Source organism: Heterodontus francisci, chromosome 46, assembly GCF_036365525.1.
Source record: "Heterodontus francisci isolate sHetFra1 chromosome 46, sHetFra1.hap1, whole genome shotgun sequence".
NCBI lineage: Eukaryota > Metazoa > Chordata > Chondrichthyes > Heterodontiformes > Heterodontidae > Heterodontus > Heterodontus francisci.
In genome coordinates, this window is record NC_090416.1 from 12,136,103 (window position 1) to 12,154,128 (window position 18,026).

General features: G+C 50.1%; 2 protein-coding genes across 2 annotated transcripts in view; both read left to right on the forward strand.

Annotated features, from left to right (window-relative positions):
- LOC137356866 (phospholipid-transporting ATPase ID-like) overlaps window positions 1–9,094 on the forward strand; it is a 34,588-nt gene extending 25,494 nt beyond the window's left edge. The window contains 2 exon segments of the mRNA XM_068022704.1: window positions 3,699–3,829; window positions 4,135–9,094. Coding sequence (XP_067878805.1) covers window positions 3,699–3,829; window positions 4,135–4,434 — 431 coding nt within the window. The 3' untranslated portion in view covers window positions 4,435–9,094.
- A 4,702-nt stretch (window positions 9,095–13,796) lies between these two features.
- LOC137356827 (interleukin-6 receptor subunit alpha-like) overlaps window positions 13,797–18,026 on the forward strand; it is a 38,964-nt gene continuing 34,734 nt past the window's right edge. Inside the window, exon 1 of the mRNA XM_068022643.1 lies at window positions 13,797–14,180. Coding sequence (XP_067878744.1) covers window positions 14,087–14,180 — 94 coding nt within the window. The 5' untranslated portion in view covers window positions 13,797–14,086. The remainder of the gene's footprint in view (window positions 14,181–18,026) is intronic.

The window sequence follows — 18,026 nt, forward strand, 5'->3', positions numbered from 1 at the left end:
GTCTACAGAGTCTCTCTAGGACAGCAGCAAACAGTCTACAGAGTCTATTTAAACAGTCTCTCTAGGACAGCAGCAAACAGTCTACAGAGTCTATTTAAACAGTCTCTCTCGGACAGCAGCAAACAGTCTACAGAGTCTATTTAAACGGAGTCTCTAGGACAGCAGCAAACAGTCTACAGAGTCTATTTAAACAGTCTCTAGGGCAGCAGCAAACAGTCTACAGAGTCTATTTAAACGGAGTCTCTAGGACAGCAGCAAACAGTCTACAGAGTCTATTTAAACAGTCTCTAGGGCAGCAGCAAACAGTCTGCAGAGTCTATTTAAACAGTCTCTAGGGCAGCAGCAAACAGTCTACAGAGTCTATTTAAACGGAGTCTCTAGGACAGCAGCAAACAGTCTACAGAGTCTATTTAAACAGTCTCTAGGGCAGCAGCAAACAGTCTACAGAGTCTATTTAAACACTCTCTAGGGCAGCAGCAAACAGTCTACAGAGTCTATTTAAACAGTTTCTCTAGGGCAGCAGCAAACAGTCTACAGAGTCTATTTAAACAGTCTCTAGGACAGCAGCAAACAGTCTACAGAGTCTATTTAAACAGTCTCTAGGGCAGCAGCAAACAGTCTACAGAGTCTATTTAAACAGTCTCTAGGGCAGCAGCAAACAGTCTACAGAGTCTATTTAAACAATCTCTAGGGCAGCAGCAAACAGTCTACAGAGTCTATTTAAACAGTCTCTAGGGCAGCAGCAAACAGTCTACAGAGTCTATTTAAACGGAGTCTCTAGGGCAGCAGCAAACAATCTGCAGAGTCTATTTAAACAGTCTCTAGGGCAGCAGCAAACAGTCTACAGAGTCTATTTAAACAGTCTCTAGGGCAGCAGCAAACAGTCTACAGAGTCTATTTAAACGGAGTCTCTAGGGCAGCAGCAAACAGTCTGCAGAGTCTATTTAAACGGAGTCTCTAGGACAGCAGCAAACAGTCTACAGAGTCTATTTAAACAGTCTCTAGGGCAGCAGCAAACAGTCTGCAGAATCTATTTAAACAGAGTCTCCAGGACAGCAGCAAACAGTCTACAGAGTCTCTCTAGGACAGCAGCAAACAGTCTACAGAGTCTATTTAAACAGTCTCTCTAGGACAGCAGCAAACAGTCTACAGAGTCTATTTAAACAGTCTCTCTCGGACAGCAGCAAACAGTCTACAGAGTCTATTTAAACGGAGTCTCTAGGACAGCAGCAAACAGTCTACAGAGTCTATTTAAACAGTCTCTAGGGCAGCAGCAAACAGTATACAGAGTCTATTTAAACAGTCTCTAGGGCAGCAGCAGTCTACAGAGTCTATTTAAACGGAGTCTCTAGGACAGCAGCAAACAGTCTACAGAGTCTATTTAAACAGTCTCTAGGGCAGCAGCAAACAGTCTACAGAGTCTATTTAAACACTCTCTAGGGCAGCAGCAAACAGTCTACAGAGTCTATTTAAACAGTTTCTCTCGGACAGCAGCAAACAGTCTACAGAGTCTATTTAAACAGTCTCTCTAGGACAGCAGCAAACAGTCTACAGAGTCTATTTAAACAGTCTCTCTCGGACAGCAGCAAACAGTCTACAGAGTCTATTTAAACGGAGTCTCTAGGACAGCAGCAAACAGTCTACAGAGTCTATTTAAACAGTCTCTAGGGCAGCAGCAAACAGTCTACAGAGTCTATTTAAACGGAGTCTCTAGGACAGCAGCAAACAGTCTACAGAGTCTATTTAAACAGTCTCTAGGGCAGCAGCAAACAGTCTGCAGAGTCTATTTAAACAGTCTCTAGGGCAGCAGCAAACAGTCTACAGAGTCTATTTAAACGGAGTCTCTAGGACAGCAGCAAACAGTCTACAGAGTCTATTTAAACAGTCTCTAGGGCAGCAGCAAACAGTCTACAGAGTCTATTTAAACACTCTCTAGGGCAGCAGCAAACAGTCTACAGAGTCTATTTAAACAGTTTCTCTAGGGCAGCAGCAAACAGTCTACAGAGTCTATTTAAACAGTCTCTAGGACAGCAGCAAACAGTCTACAGAGTCTATTTAAACAGTCTCTAGGGCAGCAGCAAACAGTCTACAGAGTCTATTTAAACAGTCTCTCTCGGACAGCAGCAAACAGTCTACAGAGTCTACTTAAACAGTCTCTCTCGGACAGCAGCAAACAGTCTACAGAGTCTATTTAAACAGTCTCTCTAGGACAGCAGCAAACAGTCTACAGAGTCTATTTAAACAGTCTCTCTAGGACAGCAGCAAACAGTCTACAGAGTCTATTTAAACAGTCTCTCTCGGACAGCAGCAAACAGTCTACAGAGTCTATTTAAACAGTCTCTCTCGGACAGCAGCAAACAGTCTGCAGAGTCTATTTAAACAGTCTCTAGGGCAGCAGCAAACAGTCTACAGAGTCTATTTAAACGGAGTCTCTAGGACAGCAGCAAACAGTCTACAGAGTCTATTTAAACAGTCTCTAGGGCAGCAGCAAACAGTCTACAGAGTCTATTTAAACACTCTCTAGGGCAGCAGCAAACAGTCTACAGAGTCTATTTAAACAGTTTCTCTAGGGCAGCAGCAAACAGTCTACAGAGTCTATTTAAACAGTCTCTAGGACAGCAGCAAACAGTCTACAGAGTCTATTTAAACAGTCTCTAGGGCAGCAGCAAACAGTCTACAGAGTCTATTTAAACAGTCTCTCTCGGACAGCAGCAAACAGTCTACAGAGTCTACTTAAACAGTCTCTCTCGGACAGCAGCAAACAGTCTACAGAGTCTATTTAAACAGTCTCTCTAGGACAGCAGCAAACAGTCTACAGAGTCTATTTAAACAGTCTCTCTAGGACAGCAGCAAACAGTCTACAGAGTCTATTTAAACAGTCTCTCTCGGACAGCAGCAAACAGTCTACAGAGTCTATTTAAACAGTCTCTCTCGGACAGCAGCAAACAGTCTACAGAGTCTATTTAAACAGTCTCTCTAGGACAGCAGCAAACAGTCTACAGAGTCTATTTAAACAGTCTCTAGGGCAGCAGCAAACAGTCTACAGAGTCTATTTAAACAGTCTCTAGGGCAGCAGCAAACAGTCTACAGAGTCTATTTAAACAGTCTCTCTAGGACAGCAGCAAACAGTCTACAGAGTCTATTTAAACAGTCTCTCTAGGACAGCAGCAAACAGTCTACAGAGTCTATTTAAACAGAGTCTTTAGGGCAGCAGCAAACAGTCTATAAACTACAGCAAACAGAACTCATGAGCAAAACTACAGCAAAGCTTTCCAATGAAAGCAGGGCGATTTCTCCGGCATAATTATGTGTGCGAACGCAAGCCAAGTTGTTTACTCCAGGTGCGATCGGGGGGAGGAGGTGGGGAAGGAGGGGGGGATAGCGGGCATTAACCAATCATCTCCATTCTGGATTGGGAGTAATGGTGCCAATATATGTAGCCAAAAATAGACAAAGGATGCCCCCCTCCTAGTTGCTGGTCGTTCAGAGTTTGAGCAACGTTTTGGATTCGGAATTCGCTGTGGGATCTTGCTGTGCGCTGCGAGACGGTTGCGCGTGCCGATATAGCGATGGAGGCCCTGCTTCAGAGGTAAAGGGGCTTTGGGACATGCTGCGGGGGGGGAGGGGGGCGCGATTGCAAATCCAGGCGCCCAATCCCGCGAAGGAACTCACGGCCGTTTCTTATGTCTGTCCCACAGCCAATGCTAACAACACCCTGGTACAGCCAACTGTGTGGCTCACCATCATCTTAACCACCATCGTCTGCATCATGCCAGTTGTCGCCTTCCGCTTCCTCAAGTTGGACCTGAGGCCCAGGCTAGCTGACACGGTAAGATCCTGCTTCACTTGCCGCCTGGCCCACGGGTAGGTACCCTGCCAGGCTCTGGTATGTTGCCGAGCTGGCGTGGCTGGCCGGTAAATGCCAGCCGTGCAGAGCGGGAAAGGCCTCGGCCTTAATGAGCTGATCTCATCCAGGGTTCAAATGGGCCCCAATTTCTTCTTTGCTCCTACTCTATTTACCCCTTGGCGCCCTGCGGTCCTTCCCTTGGCGTCCTGCCCCCCCCTCCCCCGCAGGCCTGGTCCTTTCGCCTCGGACCGCCAGGCCCTAACACGTGTCCGTTTTCCTTCTGCCAGGTCCGCTACACGCAGCTGGTCCGGAAGAAGCAGAAGCCTCAGCACCGCTGCATGCGGAGGGTGGGCCGGGCTGGCTCCCGGCGCTCCGGCTACGCCTTCTCGCACCAGGAGGGCTTCGGCGAGCTCATCACCTCGGGCAAGAACATGCGGCTCAGCTCGCTGGCGCTCTCCAGCTTCAGCCGCTCCAGCTCCAGCTGGCTTGACACCCTGCGGAAGAAGAAGACCGACCAGGCCAACACCCCCAGCCCGGTGGTGGGCGAGGAATGCCAAGTGGTGAAAGGGAAAGAGGCCTCGAATTAGGAGGAGGAAAGAGGTGGTGAGGAAGGAAGGGGGGGGCGGGGGGGTTGGAAGAAAGGATGGTCCCAGGAAGAACATACATGACGACTTGGCTCACCCCACACATTAGGGCCTGGCGGATGATGTAGCCAAGACAAACCCTCTCGCCCGTCACCCTCCGTTTGTTCGTTCTTAAGCCGCAAATGCGAGGTCCGCTTTTTTTTTTGTATATTTTCCTTTTTACTTCTTCCTTCCCCGAAATGGACTCCCCTCCGCTTTTTTTGTTAACATTTTCACCAAAACGCAAGACATGTGTGGGGGGGGCGGGGGCGGTGGGGAAGAGACGTCCAGGGAAGTCGGTCGGGAACGCTTCGGCTGTTGCCAGGAATGGCAGATCGTGCGAGTGACCCTTGACCCTGCCTACTTTGAGGTCATGGGGGGGCAGGCGAGGGTAAAGAGAGGAACGGCAATCGATGCCCTCCCCTTTTCTGCGGTAGGGAAGAGAGAGGGGGGAGGAGGGGAAGGCTGGTGAGTTTGGAGGGAGATGCCAGCTTGTCGGAGGAGCTTCCTACACCCACCGTCTCCCTGCCCAAGAGGTCTTCATCGTTGGCGTCAAGAGTTGGCTCAGCCAACTGGTGGCCCAGCATCAATCCATTCTCTTAGAAGCTGTATAATTGGCCGAGAGTTGGGGACGCACCACGCATTCGGGCAGGAAGAAGGAGCTGCTTTTATTCTGGGATGCCCTCTCGGTGTGTGGGAGAGGAGGGGTTATCAATGGCGGCGTACACGGGTGTTCTGGTGAAGCACTGCCAATCACCAGGCAGGAGGAGGAAGAGGACCCGAAAGAGACACCAAAGATTTCAAAGACCGTTTCCATCGCTATAACCAAAGCAAAGAGGGGGAGAGGGGAGCACTGTCGCTGTTCCCGACGAGTGAGTCCCAAGGAAACGCGGCATCGGGCGCCCTGGGTAGGCCCAACTTCCCGACTGGACAGTGTCAAAGGTCAGGGGTCGCCAGAGGAGCTGGCTTGGGAATGTAAAAAAAAAAATGCCAGAGTTGTGCATCTTAAGCTTTCGACCTGCCTGTTGCTGTTCAGGAGTGTTCTCCAAGCTACTAGTTGCATTGGCACGTGCCTCGAAGTCTGCTGGGAAACCAGGGCCTGGAGTAGGCCGCAGGTTCCTCCTCCAGGCTCGCAGTGTGAATCCAGGCCAGAGAAAGGGAAGCAAGTCTTCTGTCTCCACAACGGGGAGAAAAATTCTCAAGCGGTTAAATTGTTGCCAAGCTTGTGTGCCTGAGCTCTTCAGCTCCTCCTCCACCCCATTCTTGACCACTTCATTCCCCAGTTCAAGCTGGCACAGTTCCTCCCCCTCCCCCTCGCCTCTCTCCTCTCCCTCCCCCTCGCCTCCCCTCATTTGGAGTGGCAGTACATAGAATCTACAGCACAGAAGCAGGCCATTCGGCCCATCTGCTACGTGCTGGTGTTTCTGCTCCACACGAGCCTCCTCACAACCCCCTCTTCATCTCACCCTATCAACATATCCTTCTAATCCTTTCTCCCTCATGTGTATATCCAGCTTCCCCCTAAATACATCTCTGCTATTCCCCTCAACCACTCCCTGTGGTAGCGAGTTCCACATTCTCACCACTCTCCGGGGAAAGGTTTCTCCTGAATTCCCCATTGGATTTATTAGTGACTGTCTTATATTGATGGCCCCCTAGTTCTGGTCTCCTCCCACAAGTGGGAACATCTTCTCTACTGCTCACCCTCAGGCTCTCACTCAGGTATCACGTTGCCCATTATCCTGGTCACGATGGAGAGGGTTGGGGTGGGGGTGACCATTCTGCTTGTCACCTCCAGTTGCCTTCGGGGTTCACGGGAGAGCAGGCCATTATACCAGCTCTGCAGGTGGGCCAGTTGTGGTATTAACCTTTGCCCTCTCCTCGGTTGGCAAGGAGGTGATGTCAGAGCTGCCTGCCCTTTCACGAAGGGGATGATACGGGAGCTGGCCACCTTCGGGAGCCATGTCGGAATTTGCTACTCCTTGTCATAAGGGCCTTGAACCTTCCTGTTGCTAAAGAAGTGATGTCAGGACTGGCCGCAACAACCCGGGGGGAAAACCATAGGCATTTTTTAAAAAACTTTTTTTCCTTCATTTTTTTTATTTGGCCCTTTGTTGGAGAGGTTTTAGAGATGGTTAAGGGAGTGAAAGAGGCTGTTCGGTTGGCGGTCAGGAACCAACCGATCGGATAACGAGGAACCTTTGCTTTCCAATTGGCCGTGGGACGGCGGGGAGGATGGGCGTGTCGAGCAGCCAATGGTGGGAGGGTTGGGGCTTGGCGTCATTGCATGAACACGTCCAACCAGAGTTGGCAACCCTATCCCCACAAGGCAGATGGAGGTCACAATAGGGCTAGGCCCCAGTTGTCCAGATCACCTGGTTGGCACGAGTTACCTTGACAACCAGCAGCGCGACACATGACCACAACCCCTCAACGGGTGACACTTTGAGCAAATTGCCGCACTTTATAATTTACAGAGTTGCCGTTAATTATTTTCCCTTCCATTGCTCCTCGCAGGCTTCGGGGCCTAGCCCCCAATCCTCAACTGTGAGGGTCAGACGTGCCTTGTCTCTATTTTTTTCTTTTGTATTTTTTTTTCTTCACAAGTAGGCAGCTTGTTCTCTCTCTGATTCCACTCACACTTGGTGCTTTCTTGTTCTCATGTTAGTCCCAAGCGTTTTCACAACGTCGGTGGTTTTATTTCAAGCTGTGTTTCTTAACCAAAGATTGCGAGAAGCAGGCCAAAGGTCCGCCAGGGAAAGCCCCAGTTTTTGGGCCCTGGTCAGTCCGGGTTTAACCCGATCAAGGATGGGCTGCTGCAATTTGGAGGTAGAGTCGGGGAGAAGTTGAGGGGGGAAAAAAAAAACCAGCTGGGGTTGCCAGCCCTGATTGTTATTCGTTGAGTTCCGCACAGGAATGCTGGGTGAGAGCTGTGAATCCTTCCACGGTTGAATAGCCCGCCTGACGCTGGCTGCCAAAGCTAAACCCATTTGATGAGCCCCTTCAAAGGCAGGAAGCAAGGGAAAAATTGACAGCAACTTTTTTTTGTGTGTGTGAAAGGAGAGATAAATATAAAAGAGGGGGAAAGGGCCCATGTTGCACCCGAGGTGTCGATGGGATCTCCTCCATTTATTTGCCACAAAAACGCCCAGCGGCCAACCAGCAACGACCCAGCTGTGCCTTATAGTGCGCACGTCCTGTGAAGCGTCACGGTTGCTTCCCGTCACACCTCACCAGCGAGCAGCGCCACAGGAGGTCGGCGAGTCAGCCAGCCGACCCACAAACTGTTAGGCCGCCGCAGACGTTCAGGCCAGCATAAATTGAAATATGTATCCAAACCATTTCAACAGGGACAATGCTGGTCATGCAGACAGGGCGTTCAAGACAATTAGGGCCGAGCGGCCATAAGCTTAGCCGCCCCTGTTGTTGAGGCCTAAAAGCCATAGACTTGAACATCCCGGTTGTTGAGGCCTACAAGCCATTGACTTGGTTATCCTAGTATTCAGGCCTAACGGCCATAGGCTTTACACCCCAGTGTTCGGGCCTATAGGCCATAGCCTTTACACCCCAGTGTTCGGGCCTATAGGCCATAGGGTTTACACCCCAGTGTTGGGGCCTGTAGGCCATAGGCTTTACACCCCAGTGTTGGGGCCTGTAGGCCATAGGCTTTACACCCCAGTGTTGGGGCCTATGGCCATAGGCTTTACACCCCAGTGTTCTGGCCTGTACGCCATAGGCTTTACACCCCAGTGTTCAGGCCTGTAGGCCATAGGCTTTACACCCCAGTATTCAGGCCTGTAGGCCATAGGCTTGGACACCCCAGTATTCAGGCCTGTAGGCCATAGGCTTGGACACCCCAGTATTCAGGCCTGCAGGCCATAGGCTTGGACACTCCAGTTGTTGGGGGCTAACGGCAATGAGACAATTAGCAATGCCGAACGTTTGTCGGGGTGGGGGAGGAAGAATTGGGCGAAGTGGAAGGCAGCCACTGTGTGACGTCTTTAGCGCCATGCGTCATTTGTAAACTCTTAATCACATCAGCACAGAACTATAAAACGTACAACATTTCACCCCCACGCAAGATGGTGGGCGGTTGTTACACGACATGTTTACATAGCGGTCTTGAATTTCACATTTTTGTTAAAAAAAAAACAAACTACCACACAAAAAAAACATTTCAGAGCAGTCTTTAGAGGTCCATGACCTTAAAGTAACATTTGTATTAAAAAAAAAGCTGTTGCTTACTTTTATTTTCAGTTCTGGTCTCAACGCAAATGCACACGAGCCCATTAGGTCTGATGCACTCAGGCTCATGAGCACGTTGCCCTTTCATGTTCTGTTTTGTTGGTCCTGGAGACAGATAGTTCAAAGGTGAAAGGTTACGGGGCAGTATTGTACTATGTTGGCGCATTTTGTGTATGCAATTGGCACATCTGGAACATGGAAATGTTTAACGGACACTTATGCCTTCTGTTCTGTTCTACTTTGTCTTTTGAGAAGTTAGTTGGGCTGTATATATATAGATAAATATATATATATAAACATTCCATAATTTATTATGCATTTCTATACCTGAAAAAATGTATTGTTTTATGAAACAAAATAGAATTTTCTAAAAATACCATATCTATGGATCCTGTGTTTATTCAGTGTTGGGAGGAGCTGGGCATTCTTTCCATTGGGCACAATCCCAAAGGAACCAAACCCCTTCCCGTTCACTCCCACTGTACGCAACCTCAATGGGCCCAAACCCCTTCCCGTTCACTCCCACTGTACACAATCCCAATGGACCCAAACCCTTTCCCGTTCACTCCCACTGTACGCAACCTCAATGGGCCCAAACCCCTTCCCGTTCACTCCCACTGTACACAATCCCAATGGACCCAAACCCTTTCCCGTTCACTCCCACTGTACGCAACCTCAATGGGCCCAAACCCCTTCCCGTTCACTCCCACTGTACACAATCCCAATGGACCCAAACCCCTTCCCGTTCACTCCCACTGTACACAATCCCAATGGACCCAAACCCTTTCCCGTTCACTCCCACTGTACGCAATCCCAATGGACCCAAACCCCTTCCCGTTCACTCCCACTGTACGCAATCCCAATGGACCCAAACCCCTTCCCGTTCACTCCCACTGTACACAATCCCAATGGACCCAAACCCCTTCCCGTTCACTCCCACTGTACGCAATCCCAATGGACCCAAACCCCTTCCCGTTCACTCCCACTGTACGCAATCCCAATGGACCCAAACCCCTTCCCGTTCACTCCCACTGTACACAATCCCAATGGACCCAAACCCCTTCCCGTTCACTCCCACTGTACGCAACCCCAATGGACCCAAACCCCTTCCCGTTCACTCCCACAATACTCAACTCCATTTCCTTCCACTGTTCAGAATCCCAGTTAACTTTGATAACGCTCCTGTGAAGCACCTTGTCCTGTTTTGCTACACTAAGGGCACTATATCAATGCAAATCTTTGTTGTGATCTGGAACGTGCTGCCTGAAAGGGCGGTGGAAGCAGATTCAATGGTAACTTTCAAAAGGGGAATTGGATAAATACTTGAAGGGGAGAAATGTGCAGGGATATGGGGGAAAGAGCAGGGGGAGGGTAGTGGGACTAATTGGATAGATCTTTCAAAGAGCCAGCACAGGCACGAGGGGCCGAAAGGCCTCCTGTGTTCTAAGACCCTACAATAACTCTTAAGTTTTCCGCTGTGAAAAGAACTTGGCTGATGTATAATCACCAAAGATCTTTAACAGAGATTGGTTGCCTTTTGCACTCAAGTCAGTAACACTGCAGCCTCTGAATCAGGAGTTCGTGGATTTGAGACCCCTCTCCCCAAAGGCTGAACGCCCCCCTCACCAGTCTGGCGGCATCTCGGCCAGTCTGCACACGACGGCCATGCCCGATTTGCATAAGCTCGACAGACAAACTAGATTGGACGGCAGTCAGATCCGCTCCAGGGAGGAATGAGTCAGCCTCCTGACCTTTCACCTCTGGGGTCCTGAACTGGCAGGTGGTCACACAGACGCGTCCGGCCTTTCCGAAAGTCGGGCTTTTCTCCCTCGGCCTGTGCTGTCGGGAGCCTCCGCGAGAGTGATAGTTTCACCGTTCGGCCCCGCACCTCGGCCGGCGTCCCTTGGCTCCAGTGGCTGCCCGGCAACCAACATCACTCGGAAACAAGTCGGCCGTTATCCCGTTGCTGTTTGGGATCTTGCTGTGCGCTGATGAGCTGCCGCGTTTCCTACGCTGCACTTCAAAAAAGAAAAAGTACTTTGTTGGGACGTCCCGAGGTCATCTCTGGAGATTGGGCCTAGATCTTTGGACCGGAGCCTCTGGAGAGGCCTCGAACTCCTGACTCAACGTGTGACAGCGCTACCTCCCAACCCCCCACCCCCCGAGCCACGGCTGGAAGGCCTAGAGCCTGCTCAAAAATAACTTCTAAAGCGTTAATGCATCCCTGCGGGGCAGCAGGCCTAAAAGGGTTAATTGGTGGGGCCCAACAGGAAGCCATTTTGAAGAGTTGCAGTATCATTTCAAAATATCTCAAGATGACTGTACTCTAGTGTCAACAGGAAATCATTTGATCTGTGGATAAGATTTATTTTCCCCAAGTCGACACAAATGCTTGCCACAGGGCACTTCCTTAAAGGGCTAGTGTTGTTGTATTTTAATCGTCTGGGACGCCTCAGTGTCAGCCCTGGACCCTGTTAATTTTCACACACACCCTGCCCCCACACCCCCAACCACCACTGCCGCCGCCACGTTGAGTCATCTTCCACCCGCGAGTTCTCACTAACTTCAAAGAAGAACATCATAAATGCGAGCGGGAAGAGGCCATTCGGCCCCTCGAGCCTGCTCCGCCCTTTACTAAGATCCTGGCCGATTCACCTCAACTCCACTTTCCCGCCCGATCCCTCAGCGCCCAGAAAATCTATCGCTCTCGGTCTTTGAATTATACTCAACGACTGAGCACCCACAGCTCTCGGAGGTGGGGTAGAGAATTCCAAAGATTCACAACCCTCTGAGCGAGAAATGTCTCCCCGTCACAGTCCAAAATGGCCGACCCCTTTATCCTGAGACTGACCCCGTGTTCTAGACTCTTCAGTCGGGGGGGGGTGGGGGGGGGAGCGGCCTCTCAACAGCCATCCTGTCGAGGCCCTGTCAAAATCTTATATGTTTCAATGAGATCACTGCTCATTCCTGTAAACTCCAGGGATTAGAGGCCTACTCTTCACAATCTCTCCTCACAGGACAATTCCCCGATCCCAGGAATCAGTCTGGTGACCCTTTGCTTCAGAATCCACCTGCATCAGCACGAAGGTGATGGATTTAATCGGGGCGTTCGAAATCAGGAAGGGTTTTTGATGGAGTAAATAAGGAGAAAACGTTTCCACCGGCAGGAGGGTTCGGAACCAGGGGGAGGGGAGGAGGAGATGGGAATTCTTTTAAAGCAGCGAGTTATTGTGAATTTGCAGGGTTGTGGGGGAAAGAGCAGAGGGGAGTGGGACTGGCTTGTTGGACTCGAGTTGACCTGATTTGGTTTACCTGGTTTTGTTGCTTCTAACCAGGTCTGTTCTGCCCTCGTTGACCTGGTTTGCTATGGGCCTAGGTGGCCTGACAAATCAACCTGACTGGTTTTACCTAGGTCCAACCATTCCTGGGAGTTTCCATGGTGCTTTCATTGAGTTTCCCAACTCCCGTGGTCAGGAACTATTTTCAGTGTCTCCAATTTGCTCCATGTGCCCTGGGTCCCAACCAATTTTGGGCAGATTTGAGGACGCAACTTTTTCTTGTCGACAGGAATGGTCAGCGACAGAATAGAATCATAAATAAGAGTAGCAGTAGGCCATTCGGCCCTTCGAGCTTTCTCCGCCTTTCATTATGATCATCCAACTCAGTAGCCTGTTCCCGCTTTCGCCCCAAACCCTTTAGACCCAAGAGCTATATCTAACTCATAACAATGTTTTTGCCTCAACTGCTTTCTGTGGTAGCGAATTCCACAGGCTCACCACTCTCTGGGCGAAGAAATTTCTCCTCGTCTCAGTCCTGAAAGGTTTACCCCGTATCCTTCGACTGCGACCCCTGGTTCTGGACTCTCCCACCATCGGGAACATCCTTCCTGCATCTACCCTGTCAAGTCCTGTTAGAATTTTATAGGTTTCTATGAGACCCCCCCCTCACTCTTCTGAACTCCAGCGAATATAATCCTAACCGACTCAATCTCTCCTCATACGTCAGTCCCGCCATCCCGGGAATCAGTCTGGTGAACCTTCGCTGCACTCCCTCTATAGCAAGAACATCCTTCCCCAGATAAGGAGAGCAAAACTGCAGACAATATTCCAGGGATCTCGAGCCTCCCCAGGTAATTGCGAGCTTTCCCATCCCTGCTGTCTTGCGTTGGCAATCCTGAGACTCAACCGACAAGTAGGGGGTTGCTGGTAATAAATTAGACTGGCAGAAGGTTTCAAGTTCTGATCCCGAAGAATCGGGGCCGGGACTGCCCTATATCTAAACGTATCGGACGTGGGAATCAGGAGCACAAAATTTGCGGACGACGCCAAATTGTGGGATGGGGGGTGGGGGGGGGGGTTGGTGTAGTGAGAACAGAGGGGCACAGCCACAAAATACTGGGGGAGACAAACCTGTCGGAATGGGCATGCTGGCGGCGCATGAATTTCAACACAGAGAAGTGCGAAGTGGCAGGTTCCGGGCGGAAGAATACGGAGGCAACTCACACCTTGGGAAATAAGTCGGAATGGGGAAGGTGGGGGAGGGGGGGTGTGGGGGAGAAAAAAAAAAGGGCCGGCGTTTCTCGAGCTCCTTCCACAGCCACCGGGCGCCTCGAAGGGCTTTCCAGCCAATGAAGCACTCGTAAGGTTGGAGACGCGGCTGCCGATTGGCGCACAGCAAGATCCCACAAACCGCGATGTGGTAAATGACCCAGATCATCTGGGTTTTTTTTTTCAGTGATGTTGGTTGAGGGATAAATATTGGGCCCCAGGACACCGGGGAGAACTCCCCTCCCCCCCCGCCGGCTTCAGATTCAGTAGTAACTTTTAAAAAGGGGAGTTGGATAAATGCTTGAAAGGGGGGAAAAATTTGCAGGGATGTGGGGGAAAGAGCGGGGCGGGGGTGGGGTGGATGTAGTGAGACTAATTGGATAGCTGGCACAGGCTCGATGGGCCGAATGGGCTCCCCTGTGCTGCATCATTCCAAGAGGGCAGGGAGGAGGGTTTATCAACAGCATAGAAAAGTTTCGAACAGTCTTGAACAGAAGTCGAGTCGATCTGTCTCCGCCTCTCACCACTGTATTATGCAAACAATGAATAGACCAAGTTCCCGAAAGTTTGTCCTGCCTCGGCCCCTTGTCACTCACCAGGAAACAGGTCGAGTGGTTGTCAGTCCGAGACACGCAAGCAGATAAGGGGGTGTTTGCGGTGGAGAGAGCTGAAGTTGGGGGGGGGGGTGGGTGGTTTGCCACGCCGGGGAAAGAGGTGCGTCTCCTCACCGCACACCTCAAGCCTATCAGGATCTGTGGTGAAGCCTCTCGGGCAGATTCAACCCACGATTGCGACCAAGCAGCGGCTGATGTCTGGGTGCAGATATGGGGATGCCTACAGCGGGCGACCTCCTGCTGGCTATCATCACATTTCTTTCCTGCTGCCCGGTGACTGGCAAAAACTTTTGCCCCCAAACAGGTAATCTGGTTGACGGGGGAAGTGGGTGGTAATTGGGGAGCGAGAGGGGTAATGCTTTGCTAAATATCAAGGATGACTGCTGGGCCTGTTTCCAGTACTGGCACGGCTTTTTAAAAAAATTATCCTTTAACCTCTTTTCCGATCTCTCTCTCTCTCTCTCCCCCCCCCCCCCCCCCCAATCTGCTTTTCTTTGTCAGTAATCCCTTCATTCTCTTTCCATCATTTTTCTCACCCTCGTCTCTTTTCTTTCTCTCCTCTCATTCTCTGCCTCTTTCACCTATCTTGCTGTCTCCCTCCTCTCTCTCTCTCTCCCCTTCTTTCTCTCTCTCTCTCCTTTCTCTGTCTCTTTCCTTCTTTCTCTGCTTCTGTCTTTCACTCTCTGCCTTTCTTTATATCTATCTTGCCTTCTATCTCTCTCTCTCTGCCTCGCTCACTTTGTCTTTGTCTCTGTCTCTTTCTCTCTCTCTCTCTCTCTCTCCCTCACCTTTTTCTCTCTCCTTTCTCAATCTCTCGTTCTCTCCCTCTGACTCTGTCCCCTTCTTTCTGCCCCTCCTCTGTTTTTTTTCTCCCTCACTCCTTTTCTCTCTCTCTCTCTCTCTCTCTCTACCTGTCGACTGATTTCACAATTCTGCCAACGTTCTCGTGTTTGCTGCTTTGAAGGTTCTGGTCTGGCAAGACGTGATGAACGTACATTTTTGGTTAAATGTCTAACTGCAAGTTGTAATGATGTGGTAAATAATTAACCAGCTGGAGGGCTGAAATGAAGAGTGGACGGCATGCGGAGGGTGAACCGAACGAGACTCAGTCCACGGTGAGGCTGAAAGTGAGCTGAAATGATAACAGACCTGATTCTCTTACTGGATTTTAAAGGGATAGGGCCTTCACGAACAAATTTGTGGGAAATAATTTTGCCATTTGACAGACACACTTATCGCTTTGTAAGCATTTATCTTCAGTCAGTATTCTTCAGCCTTTTCCAACACAACACCATGAGTAAAGGACATGGAAAGGTAATTGAACAATCTAAGCCCATCCCTCTTGTCCCCTAACTCTCCCATCGAAGACCAGGTAACACAGAGGGTTGATGAGGGCAATGCTGTTGATGTGGTGTACATGGACTTTCAAAAGGCGTCTGATACAATGTCACACAACAGACTTGTGAGCAAACTTGTAGCTCATGGAATAAAAGGGACGGTAGCAACATGGGTACGGAATTGGCTGAGTGACGAGAAACAAAGAGTAATGGTTAATGGATGTTTTTCGGGCTGGAGGAAAGTTTGTAGTGGAGTTCCCCAGGGATCAGTGTTGGGACCCTTGCTTTTCCTGATATATTAATGACCCAGACCTTGGTGTACAGGGCACAATTTCCAAGTTTGCAGATGATATGAAACTTGGAAGAATTGTGAACTTCAAAAGAACATAGACAAGTTGGTGGAATGGGCAGACAGGTGGCAGATGAAGTTCAATGCAGAGAACTGTGAAGTGATTTTTTTAAATTCATTCATGGGATGTGGGCGTCGCTGGCCAGGCCAGCATTTATTTCCCATCCCTAATCGCCCTTGAGAAGGTGGTGGTGAGCTGCCTTCTTGAACCGCTGCAGTCTGTGTGGGGTAGGTACACCCACAGTGCTGTTAGGAAGGGAGTTCCAGGATTTTGACCCAGCGGCAGTGAAGGAACGGCCGATATAGTTCCAAGTCAGGATGGTGTGTGACTTGGAGGGGAACTTGCAGCTGGTGGTGTTCCCATGCGTCTGCTGCCCTTGTCCTTCTAGGTGGACGAGGTCGCGGGTTTGGAAGGTGCTGTCTAAGGAGCCTTGGTGAGTTGCTGCAGTGCATCTTGTAGATGGTACACACTGCTGCCACTGTGCGTCGGTGGTGGAGGGAGTGAATGTTTGTGGATGGGGTGCCAATCAAGTGGGCTGCTTTGTCCTGGATGGTGTCGAGCTTCTTGAGTGTTGTTGGAGCTGCACTCATCCATTTTGGTAGAAGAACATGGAGAGACAATAGGGAATAAAGGGTACAATTCTAAAGGGGGTGCAGGAGCAGAGGGACCTGGGTGTATAGATGAAGGTGGCAGGACAGGTTGAGAGTGTGGTTAATAAAACATACAGTGTCCTGGGCTTTATTAATAGGGGCATAGAGTACAAGAGCAAGGAAGTTATGTTGAACTTGTATAAGACACTAGTTCGGCCTCAGCTGGAGTATTGTGTCCAATTCTGGGCGCCGCTCTTGAGGAAAGACGTGAGGGCATTGGAGAGAGTACAGAAAAGATTCAGGAGAATGGTTCCAGGGATGAGGAATTTCAGTTATGAAGATAGATTGGAGAAGTTAGGACTGTTTTCCTTGGAGAAGAGAAGGCGGAGAGGTGATTTGATAGAGGTATTCAAAATCATGAGGGGTCCGGACAGAGTAGATAGAGAGAAACTGTTCCCACTCGCGAAAGGATTGAGAACGAGAGGGCACAGATTTAAAGTAAGAGAAGAAAAAGCGACAGGAGGAAAAACATTTTCACGCAGCGAGTGGTTAAGGTCTGGAATGCGCTGCCCGAGAATGTGGTGGAGGCAGGTTCAACTGAAGCATTCAAAAGGGAATTAGACAGTTATATGAAAAGGAAGAATGTGCAGGGTTATGGGGAGAAGGCGGGGGAATGGAACTGAGGGAGTTGCTCTTTGAGAGAGCCGGTGTGGACGCGATGGGCCGAATGGCCTCGTTGTGCAACGTAGCGATTCTGTGATAGTCCCCTAACTGTCCCCTCGAAGCCCATCCCTCTGGCCTCCTAACCCAGTGACGCCCATCCCAGTATGTTGAGAAGCCTTGCCCAGAATTGTCGATTCGGAGGACAATGGCCTGCGCCCGAAGGCAGAGAAATGCGAAACCGTGAGAGAGTGGTCAATCTCGAGGGGGGGGGGGGGGCACCCTGGGGAGACAGTGGGATCAGTCGGTACTCACCCGAATGCAAATGAGGCAGATATCTGTCAGGAAATAACACTTTGGGACGCAGTTTGTGAGTAATGTGAGATGTGGTGAGTCTAGTGTGGCTTGGGGGAGGGTCTGATGACTTTTGACCATTGCCTCCCAAAGCTCTTCATCACTGGGGGGGGCGGAGGGTTTCCTCTCCTCATGTCTGGACCTGTTCTGGACTCATTTATAAAAACTGATGGGTATGTTTATTCAACATCCCCATTATCACCGTCTCAGTTGATTAACAGAATAGAATAAGACATACGCGATGGATTTTGATCTTTTCTCATCTGGCAATTCCTATATTTCATGTGCACAAAATGCCAAACTCTGAATTCTCTGGTAGCCTTCCCTTCGAGCTCTCTCTCTCTCTGTGCTCTGTGTCGCCTCCTCCGAATCTCTCCCTCCAGTCATCACCCTTTAACACACTGCAGACAGCGGGCAAACATAACTTGTGAACTCTTGACGGCAAATCTATTTTTGAAACAACCGCATGGCACCTTTCTCTGGATGAAGTAGCACAGTCTCTCCAGGAATGAGAGAGAGAACCGAGTAACACTGAGATTCAGTTTCTGAAAACCAATGGGGATTGATTGACACTTAGTGGAGCAGAAGGCTGGTGGATGATTCCAAGGTTTGGGTGGGGGGGGAGGGTAGGAACAAAACCCATGGGTTAGGAGGGGCAAATGGAACGTACCATACTCAGCTTTGCCCACTCTCCCCCCACAAAGAAAAGGTGAGACTTGAGCCAATAATGTAGGCCGACACTCCCAGTGCCAGAGTGCCGCACTGTCGGAGGTGCCGTCTTTCGGATGAGACGTTAAACCGAGGCGCCCCCCCCCCCCCCCCCACCCCCGTCTGCCCCTCTCTCAGGTGGATGCAAAAG